We start from the raw sequence: 20,812 nt of genomic DNA, 5'->3' as shown, positions 1-20,812 counted from the left end.
GATGGTTGACTAGAGAGAACATGATTTCATCAGTAAAGGGATATTTTTCTAAATGTAATTTTTTTTCCAAAAAGAAAAGTAAATACCTGAAGTGACATTGCTTGATATGTATAATTTGCAGGGTTATTAAATCCTCTATCAGCAGTAAGGTGTTTGCATCCACATATATTTAGTTTGCAAATTTCTGCTCTTTTTTTCTTGATAGTACATTTACCGTGACAAGTTATTTTTTCTTAATAACCATAAACATTATTTCCATATGGGTTTTAAATCCTGTCAGAAGATAGTGGACATCAGTATTCAAGGCAGTAACATTTTTGTATTTAACTGTGTCAAAATTCTCTATAAATAATTGACATAAATAATATTCTTTGTAAAAATTCCAGTTTAAAATGTTTTATGTGCTAATAAACAAAGTTATTTTATTTCCAGTAATATGTCTGGTAGGCCTTGGTCTCGTGGTCTTTTTCTTCAGCTTCCTGTTATCGATATTTCGCTCCAAATACCATGGCTACCCATACAGGTAATTGTCATTAAATTCTCAATTTATAGATTGTAATAGCTTTGTATAAGTTTAAGAATAGCTTTCAGGTTAACAATCTTTAATCCTTACCACTGAAGTCAATGGAAGGTGGAAGAAGCAGGAAAAATGGTGATTAAGTCAAGCAAACCAAAAAGGGCTGAAAAGCTCATGTTGTTAAACATGACTGCTAATGCATACCAGTTAAAAGGGTTTGAGCACAGATGTGTAACCCATGCAGTGCCCCACGAAAAATGCAAAAGAAAACATGCTTTCTTTTATAAGGCTTTATTAGATATTTATTTGTGTATCTTTATAACTAAGATGTACATAAGATGAAATACAAAAATACCAAAGCAGTGTGCAGTGCTATGCTATGACTTTTCAGAAAAAATACCCTCTTTTTTTGTCAGCCCCACCACAGAGAAGAGAAAGGGTTATAGTTTTTCTAAAGTATATGTACACCTGTCATTTAAAGAGTTGTAATTTGTCTGACAAACAGAAAAGTAGATTTCTATGATTACGCCTTGTGATTAGTGAAACAGCCAGCTTTATGTTCTGTATTATGTTCCACTAATAAGGATTCAGCCTTGCAAAACCAACTTAGATCTAACATTTGAGCTAATACATTACAATTGTTCTATTGGTTTTTACTGTGAGACTTTAGAACCATTTTCTTGTTTACTGAGGTTAATCACTTTATGCTGATTAATTGACATTTAGTTTAAGTTGCTTCAGATTAGTTTTAGCATTTAATAACATCACACTGAAGACAAGGAAATTCTTCCCCTTGCAATGTGTGCAGAAGATGTGCTCCTACTTTTTAGTAATTTCTGCTAAGGAAAGAATTTCTGCTGTAAAGCGCCCAGTAGTATCATACTGCAAACTTTCATCAGTATGAATTTAGTAGTTTGCCATCTGGGATAGTCAGTATGGCCTCTCAGCATCACCTCTGGAGATTACCTTCTAGCTCAACTAACTTGGGGTGAAAGACAGGATCCAGTTTTCCTAAGTGTGAGGTATTCTTTCCATTAACTACTTAAATCTTAAACTTAAAAATGCAGGAATGATGAGCTTAATCTGCAGCTCAAAGCTCATTTGAGAAGCACTGCCAAAGAATGGCAACCCATGGTCTCAGCTCCCTTCCCTCTTCTCATAAGAAGTTTACTAAATGGAAAAGGCAGTTGGTGGTGCTGGTGTGTTCCCTGCTATGCAGTTTAACAGCTATGAAATAGAACCTGGCTGCTGTACTACTTTCATTTTCATTTCACTAGTTTCTTAAGAATATTCGTATCACCTATTAAGAACATGCTTATATGTCTGTGCCAATTTCCAGCCCTTCCATGGCTTTTGTGAATGTTTGCAGTAGGGTTTTTCTGGCTTCTGTGTGATACGTAGGATGTCTGGGGTTGAACAGTAACTTGTGAACATTAGTATGCTCTGTGAGTTTGCATGCCAGCATGATACCATTGATGTTATTGGAGACTTAATTGCTCAGGTCTACTACATATCTTGTAGTATCATGCATTACAAGCTTTACAAAACTAATTTTAAGTAGTGTATGATTTTTCCTTCTTTTCTTGCTGTTCTGTTTGCTGTAAATATTTGGCGGAGTGGATTTTTTTTAATATAATTTTATTCCCCCCCCAATTAATCTTGTATTTAGTGAAATACTAGACATCTTTTCTTCAATGTATCTAGCAGAAGTTGGAACCCTATGTAGATTTTGTACTTCTCTGATAGTATCCAAGCTAAGAATAAAGGACATCAAGAATTGGGGGTGGGGGAAGAGGAATTCTGAATTCTATTAAAAGTTTAATTTCGAGAAATTTAGTTTGATATGCAATGCACGTCAAAAAGAAGTGCACCTGTTAGTATGTTAAAGCTGGTTAAGAAAGAAATAAAAGAAATCAAGGACAGTGCTGAAAAGAATGATTCATCACAATCCTGTTAAAATGAGGTAGTGCCACATCATGTTGTCACTATGAAGAAATTATTAGATCTATAAACCAAATTCTGTCTTAAGGAGATAAGTACACTCCATATCACAACTTACAAATCATTAACACCCATCAAGTAAATCTGTTTAAAAAAATGAACACTGTGTATGTATAAATACATGAGAAACATTTAATAGGTGGCTAAGTGTTATGCAGGGCTTTTTTTTATCATGTTACTTCTGCACAAGTAAAAGAGATCTATTGGGCTTACTTGATCTGTCCTAGATTATTCATGTTTTCATGGAAATAAATTAATCATTCAATCTTAAAACCTCACTCAATGTAGAATTATTGGAAACCATCACTAGAGCTGATCCTTTTGCTCTGCTATTATCAAATTTCATTTGATAGTTTCCCAAATGTGTAATTTATTTATCTATCCTTTCCAGTGTTAAATCTTCCATGTTTCTTTTGGTCTCTTGAGTAGCTCTGACCCGATTTTCTGTTGGGTTATTTGAAATAAATATCCTATTGATTCTTTGACACTTCAGTGATCTCAACCATGTCATCTTCATCACAATTTCATAGTGTTTTTTAGAGAAGTCCATTTGATTTTTGTGCATAGTTCTTGTGAATTTTAATGAAATGAACGCACAAAACACTAAAGAGGACCTTTTAATTTAGTATCCTGCATTTTAACTTCAGTCATATATGCTAAAATGCATTAATCTTTTTGTCTACATTCCTTAAGATCTTCCAAAAAGTTCCATGTCCCATCAGTTGATCCCAGTGTAGATATATCTTAAGATGTGAAGTACGTCTGTCCTTTTACTTTCACTGGTTGTAGATTTCACCTTGGAACGATCAGTCTTTACATGATAAATTGTCCTCAGGCTAGTAAAGTGTTGCCTTTAACAATATCAACAGCAATGCATACTAATGATCTGTTAGGAAAAAGGGAAGTTTATGTTGGCATGTCTAAAGCAACAGTTAAGGAAAACTGAAATTGTTTTAATGCTGTATGCATGACCTCAAGCATCAGCTTTACTGTCCGACTTAAAAAAAAAAAAAGGTCAAATGTACTGAATTGTTTCTGTTCTCTGGCACTGAATAACCAAGTCAGTCCTCTGTGAAGCATCATGCATCAATAAAAAGTGAAACTGTAACACAACCTGCTGTGCATCCTCTTTTCTGCAGTGACCTCCATGTAGTGAAGATAAATCAAAACAGAGTTGGATAAACATAGAGCAAAAACGGGAGAAAGACTGCTATTTCCTCATCTAATGTGCATAAATAAAAGTACTGGGCATTCTGTTGTTTCTTTGACCCTGTAATGCCATTGTCATTGTTAATTTCTGTGATAAAAAGAAAAGTGTCCTGAGGAGTGCTAGGTATGAGCACAGATCTATAAGGTCCTCTTTAGAGGGCATATATGTAGAAGGGGATAGTAGTATTTTGTTTACATTTTTTTGATCCACTTCAGATATTTTCCAATTCATATTTGATTCTTTCTTCCAAAGAATTTTCTTCTTGAAGGCTAGATTGGGGGAAAAAATTGTTTAATTAATATGTTGGTAAAATGCCTTTATACAGTAAAGCATTGGAATGGGAAAGGTGACACAAAATGGAGGTTTCATGGTTTAACCCCAGCCAGCAGCCACGTAACACACAACTGTTCACTCACTCCCCCACCAGCAAGACCGGGGAGAGAATTGGAATGGCAAAGGCCAAAACACTCATGGGTTGACATAAAGACAGTTTAATAAGGAAAGCAAAAGCCGCACACACAAGCAAAGCAAAACGCTGCTTCCCAAGGGCAGGCAGGTGTTCAGCCATCCCCAGGAGAGCAGGGCCCCATCACAAGTAACGGTGACTTGGGAAGACAAATGCCATCATTCCAAATGTCTCCCCATTCCTCCTCCTTCCCCTCTGAGCATGATGTTATATGGTGTGGAATATCCCTTTGGTTAGTTTGAGTCACCTGTCCCGGCTGTGTCTCCTCCCAGCCTCCCATGCACCCCCCAACCTCCTCACCAGCATGGCAGTGTAGAAAGCAGAAAGCGCCTTGGCACTGTGTAAACACTGCTCAGCAATAACAAAAACATCTCTATATTATCAACCCTGTGTTCAGCACAAATCCAAAACATAGCCCCACACTAGCCACTGTGAAGAAAATTAACTCTTCCTCTAGCTGAAAACAGCACAGGAGGTCATCATGAAAATTACTCACTGAGCAAACACAAAACTGTGTGCTAGAGCCATTTTTGCAATGGCAGGGCTTTTCATACCTGCACTAATTCACCTTTTTTATGGGAACTAGATGAAACTTTTCATTTTGGTAAAACTCTCACTTTAATTACTATCATTAGCTGTTGAAAGATTATGCAATAATTTTATTTTATAGTGTTGAACCTTTTTGCCTTTTATAATTCTTTCTGGATAAGACAAGTGTGTTGATATATCTGAATGTTTTTTAGAAGTCTTCTCACCCCAGTATTTAGAGTGAATGGATGATATATTAAATATACTCAGTGATTAAAGATACTCAGTGAGTGATTGAAGACTCTTCTTCACTATGAATCAAAAGTAGGAAGTCTTAAGTTAGCTTTGCTAGTCAGGAAAGAGCTTGGAGGAATCTCTGGAAACCTCACTTTAGGCAGTTTCAGCCCAAAAAGCACATAGAACATGAAAAAGAATGAGAGAGGATGGTAAGAACAAAATAGAAGATACCAATACAGTAGCACAGTATTCTATTACTGGGAATGTTAGGCATGTAACTCTTTGTAATACTAGTTTCTTCAAAAGGACAGACAAAAGTTTTGTCCACGCCTTACTGATGTTAAAAACAGTTTCTTGATTATTTTTTTAGCATTGGCTGCAACTAATTAACTGCCCTGTGTTGTCTTCTGCCCTGCTTTGTTTTCTGAATGAAACTTTTAGCAGTTTCATTATTGTTGATGCTTTAAATTGTTCTGTCAAGTCAACATGTTATCATTTATTGTTTTAACCTCATATTAAATGAAATGAACACCTGAAAATTCAAAGTTTTCATAAGTTTTCATTAACTAACTTTTGAAAGAAGTTTTTAGTACCTCCAGTTGAGCGTTTTGTTATCTAGATTATCCTTCATGGCCATTGTATTTCGGTATTATTTACTAGAATAATGTGGAAATTTTTTTGGTTAAATCATAAAAAATAATCAGCCTTCTAAACTATGTATTGATGGAATGGAAAATACATATTCTGTATTGACTAGCAGAGAAAATGAACTAAGCTGCAAGGAAGCATGATAAATAAAAGTTGCCTTATTTTCATCAAAAAACCATAAATATTAAGTCAGACATGAGATATTCATTCACTGTATAGAGGACAGTAAATGCAACAGAAACAGACAAATTGCAGGATGTCCCAGAACATGAACATTCACTATATACACTACATAAGACCTGTCTACCCTCATTGTAATTAAATTAGTTTCAGTTCAGTTGTGTAATATGGAGCCATTGAAATTAAATGCAAGTGAATAAAATAGAATAGTTGTTTCTTGGAAATATACTGATAAAATATTACTACACAGAACAAACAGACATCTAAAATTAAATTTATTAATAAACATGAGCACACTACTAGCAGCTTTTTAGATGTTCCATGTTGATTTCATGCAAATTCAATTGATTCACATTAAATTTATGAACTGGTAAATCTACTTCTGATAAACAGCAGGTTTCGCATTCTGGTCTATCATGCCCAGCAAAATTGGCTATTTCTTCAAAATGGCAGAAATCGGGATTATTGTAAAAGACAGGAAAACAATAATGTACAGCTATCAAAAAGCATCTTACATTTAGCATTTTCAATACTTCTACTCTTAATGTGGCTAAACAGTTCATCAAAGAAGCTGCCCATTGAAATGAAAGTCAACCTTGGTTTTCTCTGTTCATCTAAACCATCAAACAGCACACTGAATTCATGACTATCCACAAACCTCCACATTCTTCTCTATGTGAAGTGTAGATTTCCATGCTGGTTTCTAATTCTTTAAAGAATGGGAGATCTGAATTCCAGGTGTCTGGACCTGTAACAGATCTCTTAGGAAGGATGTGCTTCTTCCTGTGGCAAACAGTTTGGATGCTCTTCTCATAGGACCTTTCTTCTGTGATTACCACCATTAAAAATGCCTCTTCTTGCTTTTATGTCTTCCCTGCAAGTCTTACACTGTTGCCATTTACTCCTACCTATTTCTTCCCCTTTCCATCTAATTAATGTCTGGAATGGCACAGTTTGGCCAGCTTTTTGTGTTCTACTTCCCAATTCTTCATAAGGAGACATTTCCTTTTTTCTTTTTGCAGATCTATACCAACACATGTTGTCCAATCTGTTATTCTAGATTTTTCAGAAACTGCCCACACCCTGTCTCTATCTTTGGGGCTACTCTATGATTTTTCACGGTGTTTTGGCTTTTTGTAGCTTCCACAGAATCACAGAGTAACAGAATGGTTGGGGTTGGAAGGGACCCCTGGAGATCAACCACTCTGCTAAAGCAGGTTCACCTATAGCAGGTTGAGCAAGATCAAATCCAGGCAGGTTTCTTCAGAGGAGAGTCCACAACATCTCTGGACAGCCTATTCCACTGCTCTGTCATCCTCGAAATATGGAAGGTTTTCCTCATATTCAGATGGAACGTGATGTGTTTCATCTTTCTGCCTTAGGCTTTTTCTTTGTGTATCTAGCCTCTTAAGCTTGTTCTGTAACTTTCAGTGTTTCTCTTATCTGTATTCTGTATCGTGTCTCTGAGCTGCTAAAGATGCAGTTTCCTTGTAGACAGAAAGTAAGGAACAGTAGATAATAGCATGTTGATCCAAAATGACACTGCTGTATTTGTATTTCCTTACAGTTATATCGTTGTCTCTTACCCCTCTTAAGCCTATCAGTTCTACTTTCCTGATTATTGTAATCTTCAGTCCTCCCCACTCTTCCCTCCAAACCTTTTCCCTACCAGTAGTCCTCTCTCTTCTCATTTCCTTTCCTGTACCTGGCCTTACACATCTATCCTAAACCTGGGTTAACGGATGTACTCAGCATTCTCTTACTTCTCCACTCAGCACCCTACAATTCATCTCTTCATGCAGTTGTTCTTGCTGGCTTTTCCCTTTCATTAATCCTTTCACCCTCCAGCACCCAGCCAGTTGCCATCTGTTTTACCTTGGTTTGTATGTCTTGCCTAATGAGCTTGTCAGCTTTTTGCAGCAGTGAACATCTTTATACTGATACAGTCTTTTAAGCTTATGGCACTTGTATTTGTTTTGTAATCATTAATTAATTATGCCATGAATGGAAAACTGATGAAATTACTACATGTGTATGCTAGAGCACATTGCATGTCTATAAGGAGTTGCAAGACCTTCCCAGTGAAGCTAGAGGCAGTACTTCCGTTCAGTAGTTCCTTGCTTTTGTGTTTGTACAGCTAGTCTGTAGTCATGGACAGATCTTTTTCAATGTGTTCCCATCTCCCAGTTTGTACTCGGTAAAGTACTTAGAAAGGTATGACACACAATACATATCTGCATTTTAGAAATGCAAAGTTTTGTTCCAGGGGTAAAAAAAACTAGCAATGTCATCTGAAATTTCTTAATGTATTAAAATACTAAGAAGAGTCTGCAACCCTACAAAGCCTTGCCAAGCACTATATGGCCTTCCCACTCTGGTGCCACTTCAACAGTAAAGGAAGAAGATTTTAAATAAACCTGAAACATTTCCTAGGAGAGGTCTCTCACTTGAAGTAGTAAGAGCAAATGCAGAACTTGATTAAAGAGAACAGATGTTTGAAGAGTGTTTTCCTTTTTAATTTTTTAAATAGGCAAATTTAAGTTTCAATCACTCGTGTTTTATTTGATAACTTTCCTGCTTGCTTAGTAATTACTAAATGGGATATAAAATCTTAAGAGATTATTACATGAATGTCAAATGACTTTTCAAATTAATGTTTTGAAGTCCTTATTTATTATTTTCAAATAATTGTGCTATGTTGTATATGCATTTTGCAGCATTTAAACATGTTTTCTTTTTTTTCAGCTTCTTAATTAAATGAATTCAAGCGGGATTCATTTAGAGCTGCTTACCATGAAGATCAGCTATAACTGCTATTATCAGCCCACGATTGTTACATGTATTCAAGAATCTTTTGTTGGTTCATCTGTTTTTGTGATAATTTATATAGTATGCTGATAGATAAATGAATGCAGTTTTATGCAATGAATGCATAATTTATAGAAATATAAACATCTAATTGGAAAGTGCTAAAATGTTATGAATATGGTGTGCTCAAGATTTTAAATAAATTTCATTATAATGGGCTTCTGTTTAAATCTTCCTTATTGAATCCACAGGGTATCACCAAGATTTTTCACACAAAGTTTGTTATAAGATTTTGAGATGTGTTTTAGAGGTGAACAAAATAGCCTCAGTTTTTCAGCTACTATTGAGAGAAATACCATGGTGGAAACAATAATGATTTTCATGACTACATGCACCTTGCCCTCACTTTGCTTTGTAACAGAGTATGTATATAGAGTCTCTAATCACCTTTGATATGCTAAGCCATTAACATAAAATTATATTCTACATATTTTCATCCTCAACTTCTTTTTCTCACTCAGCAGTATATGCGGTACATACGTTACCAGTTCAGCTCTCTCTACAACATGCTTATTTTTTGAAGTAGCAGCAGGAGGAAGGTATTATCCTGAATAATGCTTATGAAGCAGTACAGATGAGTGTATTGGAACAGGAGTTACCATAGTTGCCAGTTTTCTGTGTCCACACAGCTTTGTGAAAAGCTTATGTAGGAATTTGGAATGCCATTTAAAAATGCCATTTTTGTAGCTGTTCACATCTCATATCATGTGAATTGCTCATAAACCTTTTGCATACACCAGCGTAGTGTATTCTCAGTGACTCGGGAAAGAAGAACCATCATGTGATACTCTTCCTCAGTCCTGCTTCTTCTTTTCTTCCCTATTGGTATTTTTCCAAGTGATACTTTTCCAAGTACCAGTTCACTGTCAGTAGCAGTTGGAATCTCTTTGTTCATAAGAATACCTCTAAATATGAGGATAAGATTGACTAGACTTTACAAAACTCACTTCATCTAATGCTTTTATCTGTTCCTTCTCTAAAAAAATACTGGTATTTTAAGAACTAGGAAACATTTTAGGAGAAGAGAAAACAGGAAGGACAGCTTATATGTTACACAAATGCAGAGCAAGACCACTGGTATGGAAACGCTGGAAGGTTGTAGAGCAGTATTTAAAATAGAAGCTGGGTAAAAACTGACAAACTCAAAACACCTGGTTCACAGACTGATGTGGACTGTCAATGTGCCAATGTGGGTAAGCTAGGACAGAATTTGCAAGAGGTTTAAGTCAGTGCTAGAAACCTGAGAAATGGATGGAAGAATTAAGTTGTGTGGAATTGAACAACAGCCCTATTATAACAGACATTCAAAGCTTCGGTGGAAAAAAAAAATAAAAAATCCATGGGACGCTGTTACCAGACTACTTAGTTAAGGATGGCACAGCAGGATATGCAGGTGACAGAGTGGGGCCATATGGGAAAGATTACATAGAGTGCAACAGCGTGGACCTCCTACAGGTAAAAAAGAAGCAGTAGGTTCCATGGTTGGAAGTCTGTATTTTAAAAAATAATTAGAACTCTGCTACTGACCTCTGATCAAGATGACAACGGCAGTCAGAAAGAGTAGAGAAACTGCAAGTTTCAGACATGCAGTAGTAGTGAGAGATCTCAAGAACTCATCCTAACGCAATTTAAGTATTTCATCTTGTAATGAGGTAAAGTGTTCCAATGACATGTGACTGCCTCCTGGAACAACTAGTAGATCTCAAATGATAGCCAAATCAGAAGCAGCAGCTTGAGTAGTGCATGGATACTAGCATAAGAGGTATTCATGGGATGTCTACTCTATAACAGCAAACACAGTACAGTAGGGTAAATGCTGTTGCAAGACAGGACTCTCAAAGTGAAATATGAAATAAAAACCACAACACTGCACACAGGTCAACAGTAAAATAACAGGTTGAAAAAAAAAATTATCTGAAGATGATGCTCATGGTGGTTGCATGGTAGCACAGACTTCTTAAAATACACCAAAAGCAAGGGACCAGGCAGGGAACTAGTGAAAGAGTTGGTGAAAAGATTTAAGGGGCACCCACTGATAAAAAATGTGACAGAGGAGCCAAATTCTCTGTAGCAGCTGGGCCAGAAGACTTAGGTCAAAGTGGTCTAGCACATTCTATATAATTGTTTTAAATAGGTAAGTTAGATGCTGGTAAGATCTCAGGACCAAATGGCATTTATCAAAGACCTCTGAAGGAAATCAGATGTGAGGTTGCAGGACTGCTGAGCAAGGTGCCTTCACCTATCATTACAGATTGCCTCTGTATCAGAGGACTGACAGATTGCCAACACAGCTGTCATCTATAAAAAGGAGAGTCGAGAGGGAAGACTGAGCTACAGACCAATGAGCAATTTCCAGTCCTGATGGGATGGTCAAGTCTGCAATAAAGAGAGCAAGGATAAACACAGTCATCTGAAAAAGATGGAGGACTTGTATAATGGAGCATTTAAGTTTACAAAGCTTGTAGAAGGCTAAAATAGTGCCAGGAAAGCACAAGGATAAAAATCCTTTGGCAAGGATTTATTAAAGAACCTAATCTGGATTTTGGAGAGGTGTCCTTTTCATGACTTGAAAACCAATTAAAAGTTAGAAAGAGAAGAATAGGGCTTAATGGTCACTCTTTATGACAGGAAAGACAAAAATAGAACTTTCCTGAAGACTAGTGCTGTGACCACTTTAATACATCTTCCTTAGTGACGTGTAGAAAGTGCACGTGCAGTGCAACCTGCCTTACAGAGAAGCTCACGGTGCTGTGCTGATAGGGAGGAAAGTCCACTAAACTTTACAAAACTTGGTGAATGGGTAAAAAGTTGGGAGGTGAACATCAATGCATCTAGAGAAAATAAATAATGCCTTGTTCGGCTAAAACTCAAGAAAAAGACAGTAGAGTCATAATTGAACAGATTTTAGCAGAATTGTCAGTGTGCACTGACTGCCAAAGAGAAGATGTTTAGTACCGTGTACAAGATGGTACTAAAAAATATTTAGTAGAAGATGTTTAGTAGAGAGTTTGGATAACAAGGCAGAGGACAACACTTTACAACTACACAAAATCTCCATGGATTCCTGTTGAGTGAGTGCTGCATATAGTTCTAATGTACACATCTCAAAGACACAGAACAGTTCAAGGTACAGAAAAAAGGCACTGGGAATTGGTCAGGGAGGTAGAATTCCCCCTCATGAAGGGACACTGAAAACACTGGAACTCTTCAACTGGAAAAGAAAAAAAAAACTGTGGAGTGAGTATGATTGTGGCTTACAAGTTTATAAACACTTTAGATAAGCTAAATACTAAACACTCACCAAATCCTACAGTACTAGAACAAACCTGCAGCTTATTTAAAAGGAAATACGTCCTTATTACTTTTTCAGGAGGTTGAGGAGATAGACAATATTCAGCAGGTTCAGAATAGGGTCAGAAAATTCGTGGCCACAGTTCCACAAGAAACTTTAAAGGTGATACAGTTTACCATCCTTAATGCAGTAATTCTGGATGCTGGAGAGAGTATGAGGTAAATAGACCACATTCTCTCTAACTACTATCTCCAGTCAGCCAGAACACTGAGCTAGATGGCCTTTTGGTCTAACCTCCTCAGGCATTTTGTAAGCTCATTAAAAACTGTGAAGGAGGAGGGAGATGACATTAAGGAGAGCTGTATGATCCACTGCAACTTTTATTCTCTTGACAGCATAAATAAGCAGGCCTGGAAAGCACCAGCAAACAAGGAGAAGGCAAACACAGGTATTGGCAGAGCTCAGGAGGATAAGAAGGATTTCAAAAGACCCCAATCCCAAGGCATGTGGTTAGGCAAACCCTGTAGGTAAAAAAGTACAAAAATTAGCAGAACACTAATACATACAGTAGTGTATTTAGATCTCAAGTGCTGAGTGACAAGAATACATGCAATCACATTTTAAAATAGAGAAATGTGTCATTAAAATTCAAGGCATTTTCACCATGTGATGGATCAAAAATCTTGGGATCTTCTTTTGATGCAAATACACAACATGTTATGAAGTGAATGCTATTTGTCATAAGTTAGAAGCCTTTCATTCCTGTTACATTTGTAAGGAGTAGATAGCGCAGTTCCTGTCATATTTTATAAGTTATTGCTTCCAGTGCTGTGAATTTATCACCCTAACTATAGCCTTCATAGTAGTATAGGGACAGGATGGAGTTTGATTTAAAGAACGAACCAAAGCAGAGAGAAACACGCAGCTGTAGGCAAAAAGAACTTCAAGTCTATAAACAGCAGGCAACACAGAATCCTCCATTTTTTTTGTGCTTGCTCTGCTGCATGCTACCTGGCACATATGCTTCCTCCCACCCTCAGGTTTAGATGTTTCTCTACAGACCTTAGCAACCATCTTGAAAAGCATTAGCTCCATTTTCTTTTTTCCTTGTACCAGCAGCTTCTTATTTGTGTCCTTTTTCGGTATCAAAGGCCTCAAAGTTTTTACACAAATCCCTCTATTTTTGAGGAAACCTTGTACGTTTGTTTTGCCGTACTTTGTTAGTTCTTTAATTAGATGTTTATATAATTGGAATAACGTGTTGTCATTAAAGGGACCATTTCTATGAAAATTAAATAAACCTGAAGGTGGACATAAGTAAGGTGAATCTCTTAAAAGTACCCAGATTCCAAATGAGCAGAAGTGTGGTACTGAAAAGCTTGATGGTATTTTTCACTAGTTCATGTTTGCAGCAGTGGACACCCACAAACTTGTAATAAAAGAAATCCATACTTGAGGATCTAAGCATAGAGATTTACAGGAGCAAAACCATGCAACTGAAGTTGAAAAGAAAGTGTAAAAAAAAAGTAATCATCCTTGTCTTTCAAATTAAATTTAACTCCACATACTCTTCAGAACAGCCAAATAAAACTTTCTCCATACTGATGTTAAGTGACATTTAGAAGGTTCAGTGTCCTATTACGGACCCGGAACAGATGTCCACAAGATTGCAGATGTCTGGTCAGGATCTCATCGTTAAAATATTTAAGATGTCCTCAGATCAAGTTAGAAACTCTTGTAGTTATGTTTCCAATTCTTTGTAATACATGAACAACTGAGTATGATTTTGCTCTCTATGTTTGGTAGTACTGAATAACTATATTCAAGACAAAAATGGCCTATAGTTTCTACCTGTGAGAAAAATGTAATATAGATGTGTGCTGTAATGTGAGTTAAAGATTTTATACACTTATTGAGGCTTTGGACATTTTTTAGTCCCCTATATTTTCTGTCCTAGAGGATTTTCACCCCCATATTTTTCAGTCCCAGATGCACACACACACATACAAAAGAATGCCACATTAGGAGTTCTTGATGAAAAAATGTTGGAGCTCTGACAACTTCTTGTTAGAACATCTCAAATCCAAGAGCAGACATTCACCTATACGCAGTTCATTTATGAACAGGAAAACTCTATGTTCTCCTCTTAGGTGTGGATACATTCTACTGTAAGAGCAACATAAGTTCAGAGCTTGTTGTTTGTCACGTGGCAAACTGAACCCTCATCATCTGTAAAGAAAGATTAGGTCAAACAAGTCTCTAGCTTTCTCTGACATTGTCATGTAAAGACAGTACTTGCAGAGGAACAGAGCTTCACAGGTGTTGTTTTTAATTTTTTTTTACCTGTGTTAAAAATTTAAATCTCATGTCCTCCGTTTACCCCAGTTAGCTATGCTACTACGCAAGATATAGATGAGTAAGCAACCCCAAATTTCTTTCTGTCTGCACCACAGTAAGTGTATGATGCCCAAAAGAAGCATCTTTCCATATTTTCAAGGAATGTTTTCATTGTGCGTTAACATGGGTCTGTATATTTTTTATTTGAGATTAGTAACTTCCATAACATTAGGCTGTGTTGGACCCTATAAAAGTACTTGAATTAAATAGGGAATATTTCTCTGATTTGTATTTAGCCTTTTTGCCTTGCATTTTAAAATGCATCACAAGTATAAATAGTAATGAAGAAGCCTTAGAAGTGCCAAAGTAAAAAAGCTTTGTTTTATCTTCTAATAGTTATATTTTTGCTTCAGGAGTCCTACTCTGGAGAGAAAAAAAGCCTCAAGGTAAGTCATTACTGAGGAGCACTTCAGGCAAAAACAGTGCAAAATAAGAGTTTATCTAGGCTGTAGCGCACAGACTTCCATAAGTATTTCTTTCCCCTCTGGTAGTACTTGGTGCAGGACTTTCATTCTTTGGGTTTAAGAATAGAGAACAGGAAGCTTTACACTGTGTTTTAAAAAGAGCTGTTAGAGTCCTGTTCCATTTTATTTTGTTTTGTAATAGTGTATATTTTCACTAGAAGTGGAGTCATTTAGCAGAATGAAGATAAACAGAACTGCTTATTTATCTGAAAATATTTTCATGTGTCAAAGCTAGTAGAAGTTGTTGTTAGTATTAGAGGAAGGTTGTAGCCAGTTTTCTCCCTCGAGATGGCTATCTACCACCAGCACATCTGATGGCAAGTAATAAATCACCTCAATCCGGAGATTGGATTTGCCCATCTATGTATGTTAATAAAAAGTCCTCCCTAGTCAAGGTATTTGGAACTAGGAATAATTGTACCTGGTGCCGAACAGCCTTTAGCCCTTCCTTTTCTATAATTACTCACCCTCCTCAGCTGCATTTAACCAATTCTTTCCCCCACCTCCCTCTTGGATAGGGCCATGGCAGGTTGATGGCCCTACTAGTATGACAGTTAAGATCCTCATCAGCTGATTGTTGCTCAGATGCCCTGTTTTCTTCAGGCTCTCCTCTTGAATCTCTGACTCACCACTTTTAAGTCAGAGCCATAGAGCTTGATTGGATTGTGCTGTGACTTTTCTCAGAGAATCTCTCTAACCACAGAGGTGTCCAGCCCCAGGCCAAAGCTCCCTGCCCTCACACACACAGCATGTTCTGTGATTGCCTGACCCGGGCAGACTTTCTTCTTTGCCGGTTTCCCTGCTGGTCTCCTCCTAAGTTGATACTCTTAGAAGAGGGCTGCGCTGGCCTGATCCCCCTGCCCTTCAAAGCAGAATGATCTTTCCTTTTCACAGCTTAAAACTCAGCCTCTGCTGTATGGTGTCGCATCAGTCCAGAGACTTTCCTGCAGTTAGCAGGAGGACTTGTTTCCAGAGGACAGACTGAAAGCACAACAGAGTAACAGGTACATATTTGCAAAAATGAATAAAGTTTGCAAACAGTACTTTTCATGCAAACACTGCAATTACTTGCACCTAAGATGTTCATTTAACATATAATGTGACAAAAACTTGAATACGGAGAAGATTTAGAAAGAGCTGAGTTAAGCATTTCTCCAGCACTTCTCATTCAGGGAGAGCAGGATATAGTCACAGTTCATTGCTTTATAATGCTGCGTCTATCCTGAAGCCATTGTAGGTTCATCTCAAACTTACCCTCACCACTCAGTTATTTAGGAATCTTTTTAAGTTCTGAGAATTTTAATGAGCATTTAAAATGCCTCAAGTTAAGAAATTGATGACAGTAATGGTACGATTTCATCCTACACCATTCTTGTATTCACATCTGTTAAAAGCCTTAACCCAGCAGTACCCAGCTCTCATGAAAGAGCTGCCTCATGGGAATTTCCTCAAAGGAAGATTTCCTGCTGGGCCTTTAGCTCCTTCCCCAGACCAGTTCCACAAAAACAGTATCTAAGCCACAGGCACAAACATCAAGACTACATCAAGACTACATCAGATCCAAAGCAGTGAAAGCATTCATGCCAGTGCATGATGGTAGTAAACAAAGCCACTATCATGTGCAATTAAGGCAGACAGATAACACTGAAAAATCTAGCCACCACAGCTTTAGAAACAGGTCATTTTGCATGTTTTAAACTGTTCCCAGGTGAGGCAATTCTTAAGAGAGTAAAAGTCCTAAATGGCTACATACTTAATTATTAAAATATCATAATATCCTAAGCCCTCTGTCCCCACAAAGACTCTTGCTGGGAGAAATCTCCCTATATTCTCAGGCTCAAGACATCAGTGTTCTTTGACAGACAAGCTTTGGTTACTCACATCCTACTGTTCATATCCAGTAAAAAAACACCCACAGATGCTTCAACTCATGCTCTTCAGGGATATATTAGTTGTCATCAACAGACCAACTAGGTGATACAACTCAGGAACCATTAAGATATTAACATTCAGATTTATTTTTCTTTTAACTCTCTCACCAGAAATTTCTTCCACAAAGCAACCCCAAATAACCTACACCTCTTTCCCTATGTATTCAGGGACATTTGAATGCCTCTGGGGTCTCTGTTTATTATGAAATTAAATTTCATGAAAAAATAAAAAAAAAATTTTGATCACTAAGAGCTCTTCAACAGAGCTGCATAGTAAAAGAAAGCTTATAAACCAAGGTGTCCAGTATTCCATATTGAATTTGTCTTCACCTTTAACCCCCCTAATTTCACAATCTTTCCTTCAGCTTTCTTTCTTGCCAAATCTTAGGCATATTACAGAACCCCCAAATTTGCTGTTCCTTTAAGAGGCTCTCTACTGCTATTAGTGCACAAGTATCATCACTTTTCTTTTTGAAGTGGCTTAGTACTTTCAAGTGTCATTCACACTGAGGGATACCTGAAGAAGTGCATTAAGGGACTTTGGTTTCAATTGGTTGTGCTTTCTGGGTCACTCTTCCTTCAAACACCTCTTCTGTCTGATTAATTTCAGAAAAACATTAACATTTAATGTCATTACAGGCTTAAGTAGATATGTATCATCCTCCTGAGGGAAGTAATTTCCTTTTTGCAGGTCGAAATTTTGGTGACAATAATATAAATCAGCACTGGAAGTTGCTCTAGTGTGTCATGCATTAATAAAGACAAAAAGCTGGGCAAGATAATAGAGATAAATGAAGATGTATAACAGAATGGCTTGATACAGACTAGCCTTCAGCATGATTTGCAGACGGGGCAAAGCAAGCAGCAGTACTCCCAGGAGTATCAGAAGTCAGAAGAATACTTCTCAGTATTTAAATTTATAATATTGCTATGTCAGTGGATGTATAGATAAATTACAGCTACAAAATGTACTCTTGATACACACTAGGTTCTCAAATAACACATACTTTCTGCAGTTTAATAACAAGTGTATCCTTACAAGCTTTCCTGGAGTCCACTTGCCATACTTCCCAAACCAATGTTCATGTTATGAAGAAATAATGGAATTAGGCCTCATTCTCCCCATAAATATTATTTGCATCAGGTATGTTATGTGTTGATAATCCTTTATTTCAACTTACATATGAGTTGCAGCCAACAGTACATGGTATTCAGGTAACTGGTAAGTCTGCTCTTAAATAGCACAAGTGAAAACAGAGAGCTATGTTTGTCATAAGGAGCTGCTGGCATTCAGTGGTCTGTGCTACAGCAGCCAAAGAACCCAACTGCACTATTTTTAAAGAAGGACACGAAATAAAGCTTTTACATGATACTGATGGTCGAAAATGTCTGGGAAGAGCTCATTTAGCCCATACTCTGTACAGAGAGGATGCTGTGATTTGAGTTTAACAAAACAACTATAGGATATAGGTATAATTTGGCTTGTGGATCTATGTAGCCTTCTAGTAATTAGGATTACAGCTTTATGAGATAGAAAATAATGAATAATCCTGGCTTTTAAAAGCAACAATTACATTTTACATTAATCTCTTGTTATGCAAAGTACTTGTCTTCCTACTTAGGAATAATTGATTGGTTTCCAGTTTGCTCAGTTTAGGAGACTGCTGAGCTGAGGTCGTCTTTACTCATGCTTCCAGCAGGCACATATTTGCACTAATTATTAGTATAATCTTCAAAGTCCTAATAAAAAGTGATATGGCAAGAACAAGAGTGCTTAGTGCTTCTGATAAAGAGATTAAATCAAGCTTAGAAGTCTCATATTAAAAAGCAACTTAATATTTACAAGTTATGTCTCCTATACCTTTTATTTCAGTTATTAGTTTCAACACAGGACTATAAAAGCAAAAGAGAGCAGGCAACATGAAACACAAAAACATGGAAAATTTCCCATTATAAATGCAAGTTATGAGTTTCCATTATTTGCAAGCAGATGTGAGCTCCAGAAGATGGTAAAGGTAACTGAAATGTAAATAAATAAAATTGGTTGATCAAAGTGAAAATAAAAAAGAACCAGTGTGTCTCTATACTGTTTTTCCTCTCCATCTGCATACAGTTGTCCATCTGCATGGGTGTTGTGATGGAAGTTTCAGGTTGGTTGTTTACAGACAAAAGGACAACCTTTCTTCCAGCCAGACACAACCCTGGGAGTGAAGGATATGGCACACTTTCCAAGGGTGCTGCACCTCTTCTGCTGGCACAGGCTTCTTAGAGCACAGTGGCAGTCTGCTGAGGAAAGACTAAGTGAGCAGAGTATCTACAGCGTAGACTGAGGTTTAAGGCACTCTGAAGAAGCAGAAGAGAGAAGACACATACCTAAAATTCAGATATGTTAGAGTCCATCCTGTCCAAGGAGAACGCAAGAGACCATGCAGGGATCTAAGGCAATCATCCATTATGCAAGGATACGGTGGGAAGATAACCAAGATTTAACTCATGTTTTGGTACGTTTTACATAGCAGCTCCACATCCTTATTCAGAGTACCTTAATAAAACTCAGCCTTTGAGTTTTATTTAAACTGCTAGGCCTTTGTCATCCTAACTTCAAGAAGAAGACAGAAACAACTTAATTTCGGCTACTTCTGATCAACTCAGGAAAATCAGGAATCTCAGATAAACACTGCACTTGAAATGGCTTCACATGTGATACACATAATTCTCACAAAGAGACTTGTGTTTCTTACCAGCAGTTCCCAGCATAACAAAAAAACCCTGAGTCCACAGGATATGCAATGATTGCTTTGACAGGGAAAGTTATAAGAGGTTTACATGAACATTCATATACCAATAATTTTCCCAAAGCAACATACCAGTACGGTCCCAGCACTGGACTGCAGTCCCACAGCTATGCCTAGGACAGCCTGTGCCCTCCAGAAAAGCCTTTCTAACACAGAGGGCAGCTTCCTAACGCAGTTCTCCCTGACACCCAGCCACACACCACTATTGCTTATGGAATCCATACCATCCATATCTCTGAGGATTCCTTACTCTCTGCAAAGCTTCAGATGCACCTGCTGCTCTTTTATTCCCAACAACTGATCCTGTTTCCTTTGGCTCTGCTTTATTTATGAGGTTAACCCTGGCCTTGCTCACTGCATGTTTGTAAAACCTATTGGCGCATCGGTTTATAGGTGTATAGATATTAATTAGAACCCTAACAGTAGCTGAACTTGTTACATATGTGAGTTGTGGCTACCTTTTAAAGTAGCTAAATGAAAATTAACATTGCCTATTTTAATATGGAAATACTTTCTCTAAAATAAGCATATTAAATAATACACTATAATTAGTATAATTAGATCTATTATTTTTCCTAATTATACTAATTATAATATAATAAATGTTATACTTCTTTTTTTTTAGCAGTTATGTTTTCTTCAAAATAGAGAACGGTTCTGGAATTCAATACACAGAAGCTTTGAAACTATCAATATGATCGTAACAGTGAAAGACTACTTGCGATTCCTTTTTCGTTTTTTAATTGACATGATTGCACTTACTAATATATCTGAGCTACTGCCAGAGTCTCCTGCAAAGGATGCATTCATTAAATTTTAAAGCTCGGGTGTGCAGTGAGTGACTGCCTCTGAAATGAAAGCTCTGTTCTAGTGAGATTCAAAGCTGAATACAAGCTCAAAGGAAAAATGCTTCTCTTGTCAAGTCCTTCTTAAAACTTTGAGCAGATTTCCAGTTAATCATCTTCAAATTCACTTGCCTCCTAAACTAGAGATGCTTATTTGTAGCATAGGCAAGACTATTTTGTATTTATTATTGAAGCTGGGCACCACTTCCAGGTTGATTGTCGATAAGTGGATACCTTTATCTGAGACAGTCCTGAAAGTGACATTTGTATGACTTGGAAAAAAATAAAAGGGGAATCTGCAGGACTTTAGATATAAAGAGGAGGCTCCTGTTTTTCAGACTCTGGCTACCAGTGTAAGGTTAGATAACACTTTTCACATGCATTTTGGGAAAGTATTATGCCAAATACTTTTGCATAAATGTAATGGGGTTTT

General features: G+C 37.1%; 1 protein-coding gene across 4 annotated transcripts in view; it reads left to right on the top strand.

Annotated features, from left to right (window-relative positions):
* Window positions 1-8,814, top strand: part of TUSC3 (tumor suppressor candidate 3) — a 106,628-nt gene extending 97,814 nt beyond the window's left edge. For all 4 annotated transcript variants that reach the window (XR_001873275.1, XM_017805751.1, XM_017805769.1 and 1 more), the window contains 2 exons: window positions 433-523; window positions 8,533-8,814. Coding sequence is in view for 3 of the 4 variants with exons in the window: in XM_017805751.1 (XP_017661240.1) it covers window positions 433-523; window positions 8,533-8,548 (107 nt within the window). In the remaining variant the exon portion in view is untranslated. The remainder of the gene's footprint in view (window positions 1-432; window positions 524-8,532) is intronic.
* The last annotated feature ends 11,998 nt before the right edge of the window (window positions 8,815-20,812 follow it).

This window comes from Lepidothrix coronata, unplaced genomic scaffold (assembly GCF_001604755.1).
Source record: "Lepidothrix coronata isolate B3197 unplaced genomic scaffold, Lepidothrix_coronata-1.0 Scaffold0, whole genome shotgun sequence".
In the NCBI taxonomy this organism is placed as follows: Eukaryota; Metazoa; Chordata; class Aves; order Passeriformes; family Pipridae; genus Lepidothrix; species Lepidothrix coronata.
Note: the sequence above shows the minus strand (reverse complement) of the source record. Positions and strands in the feature narration are given on the sequence as shown.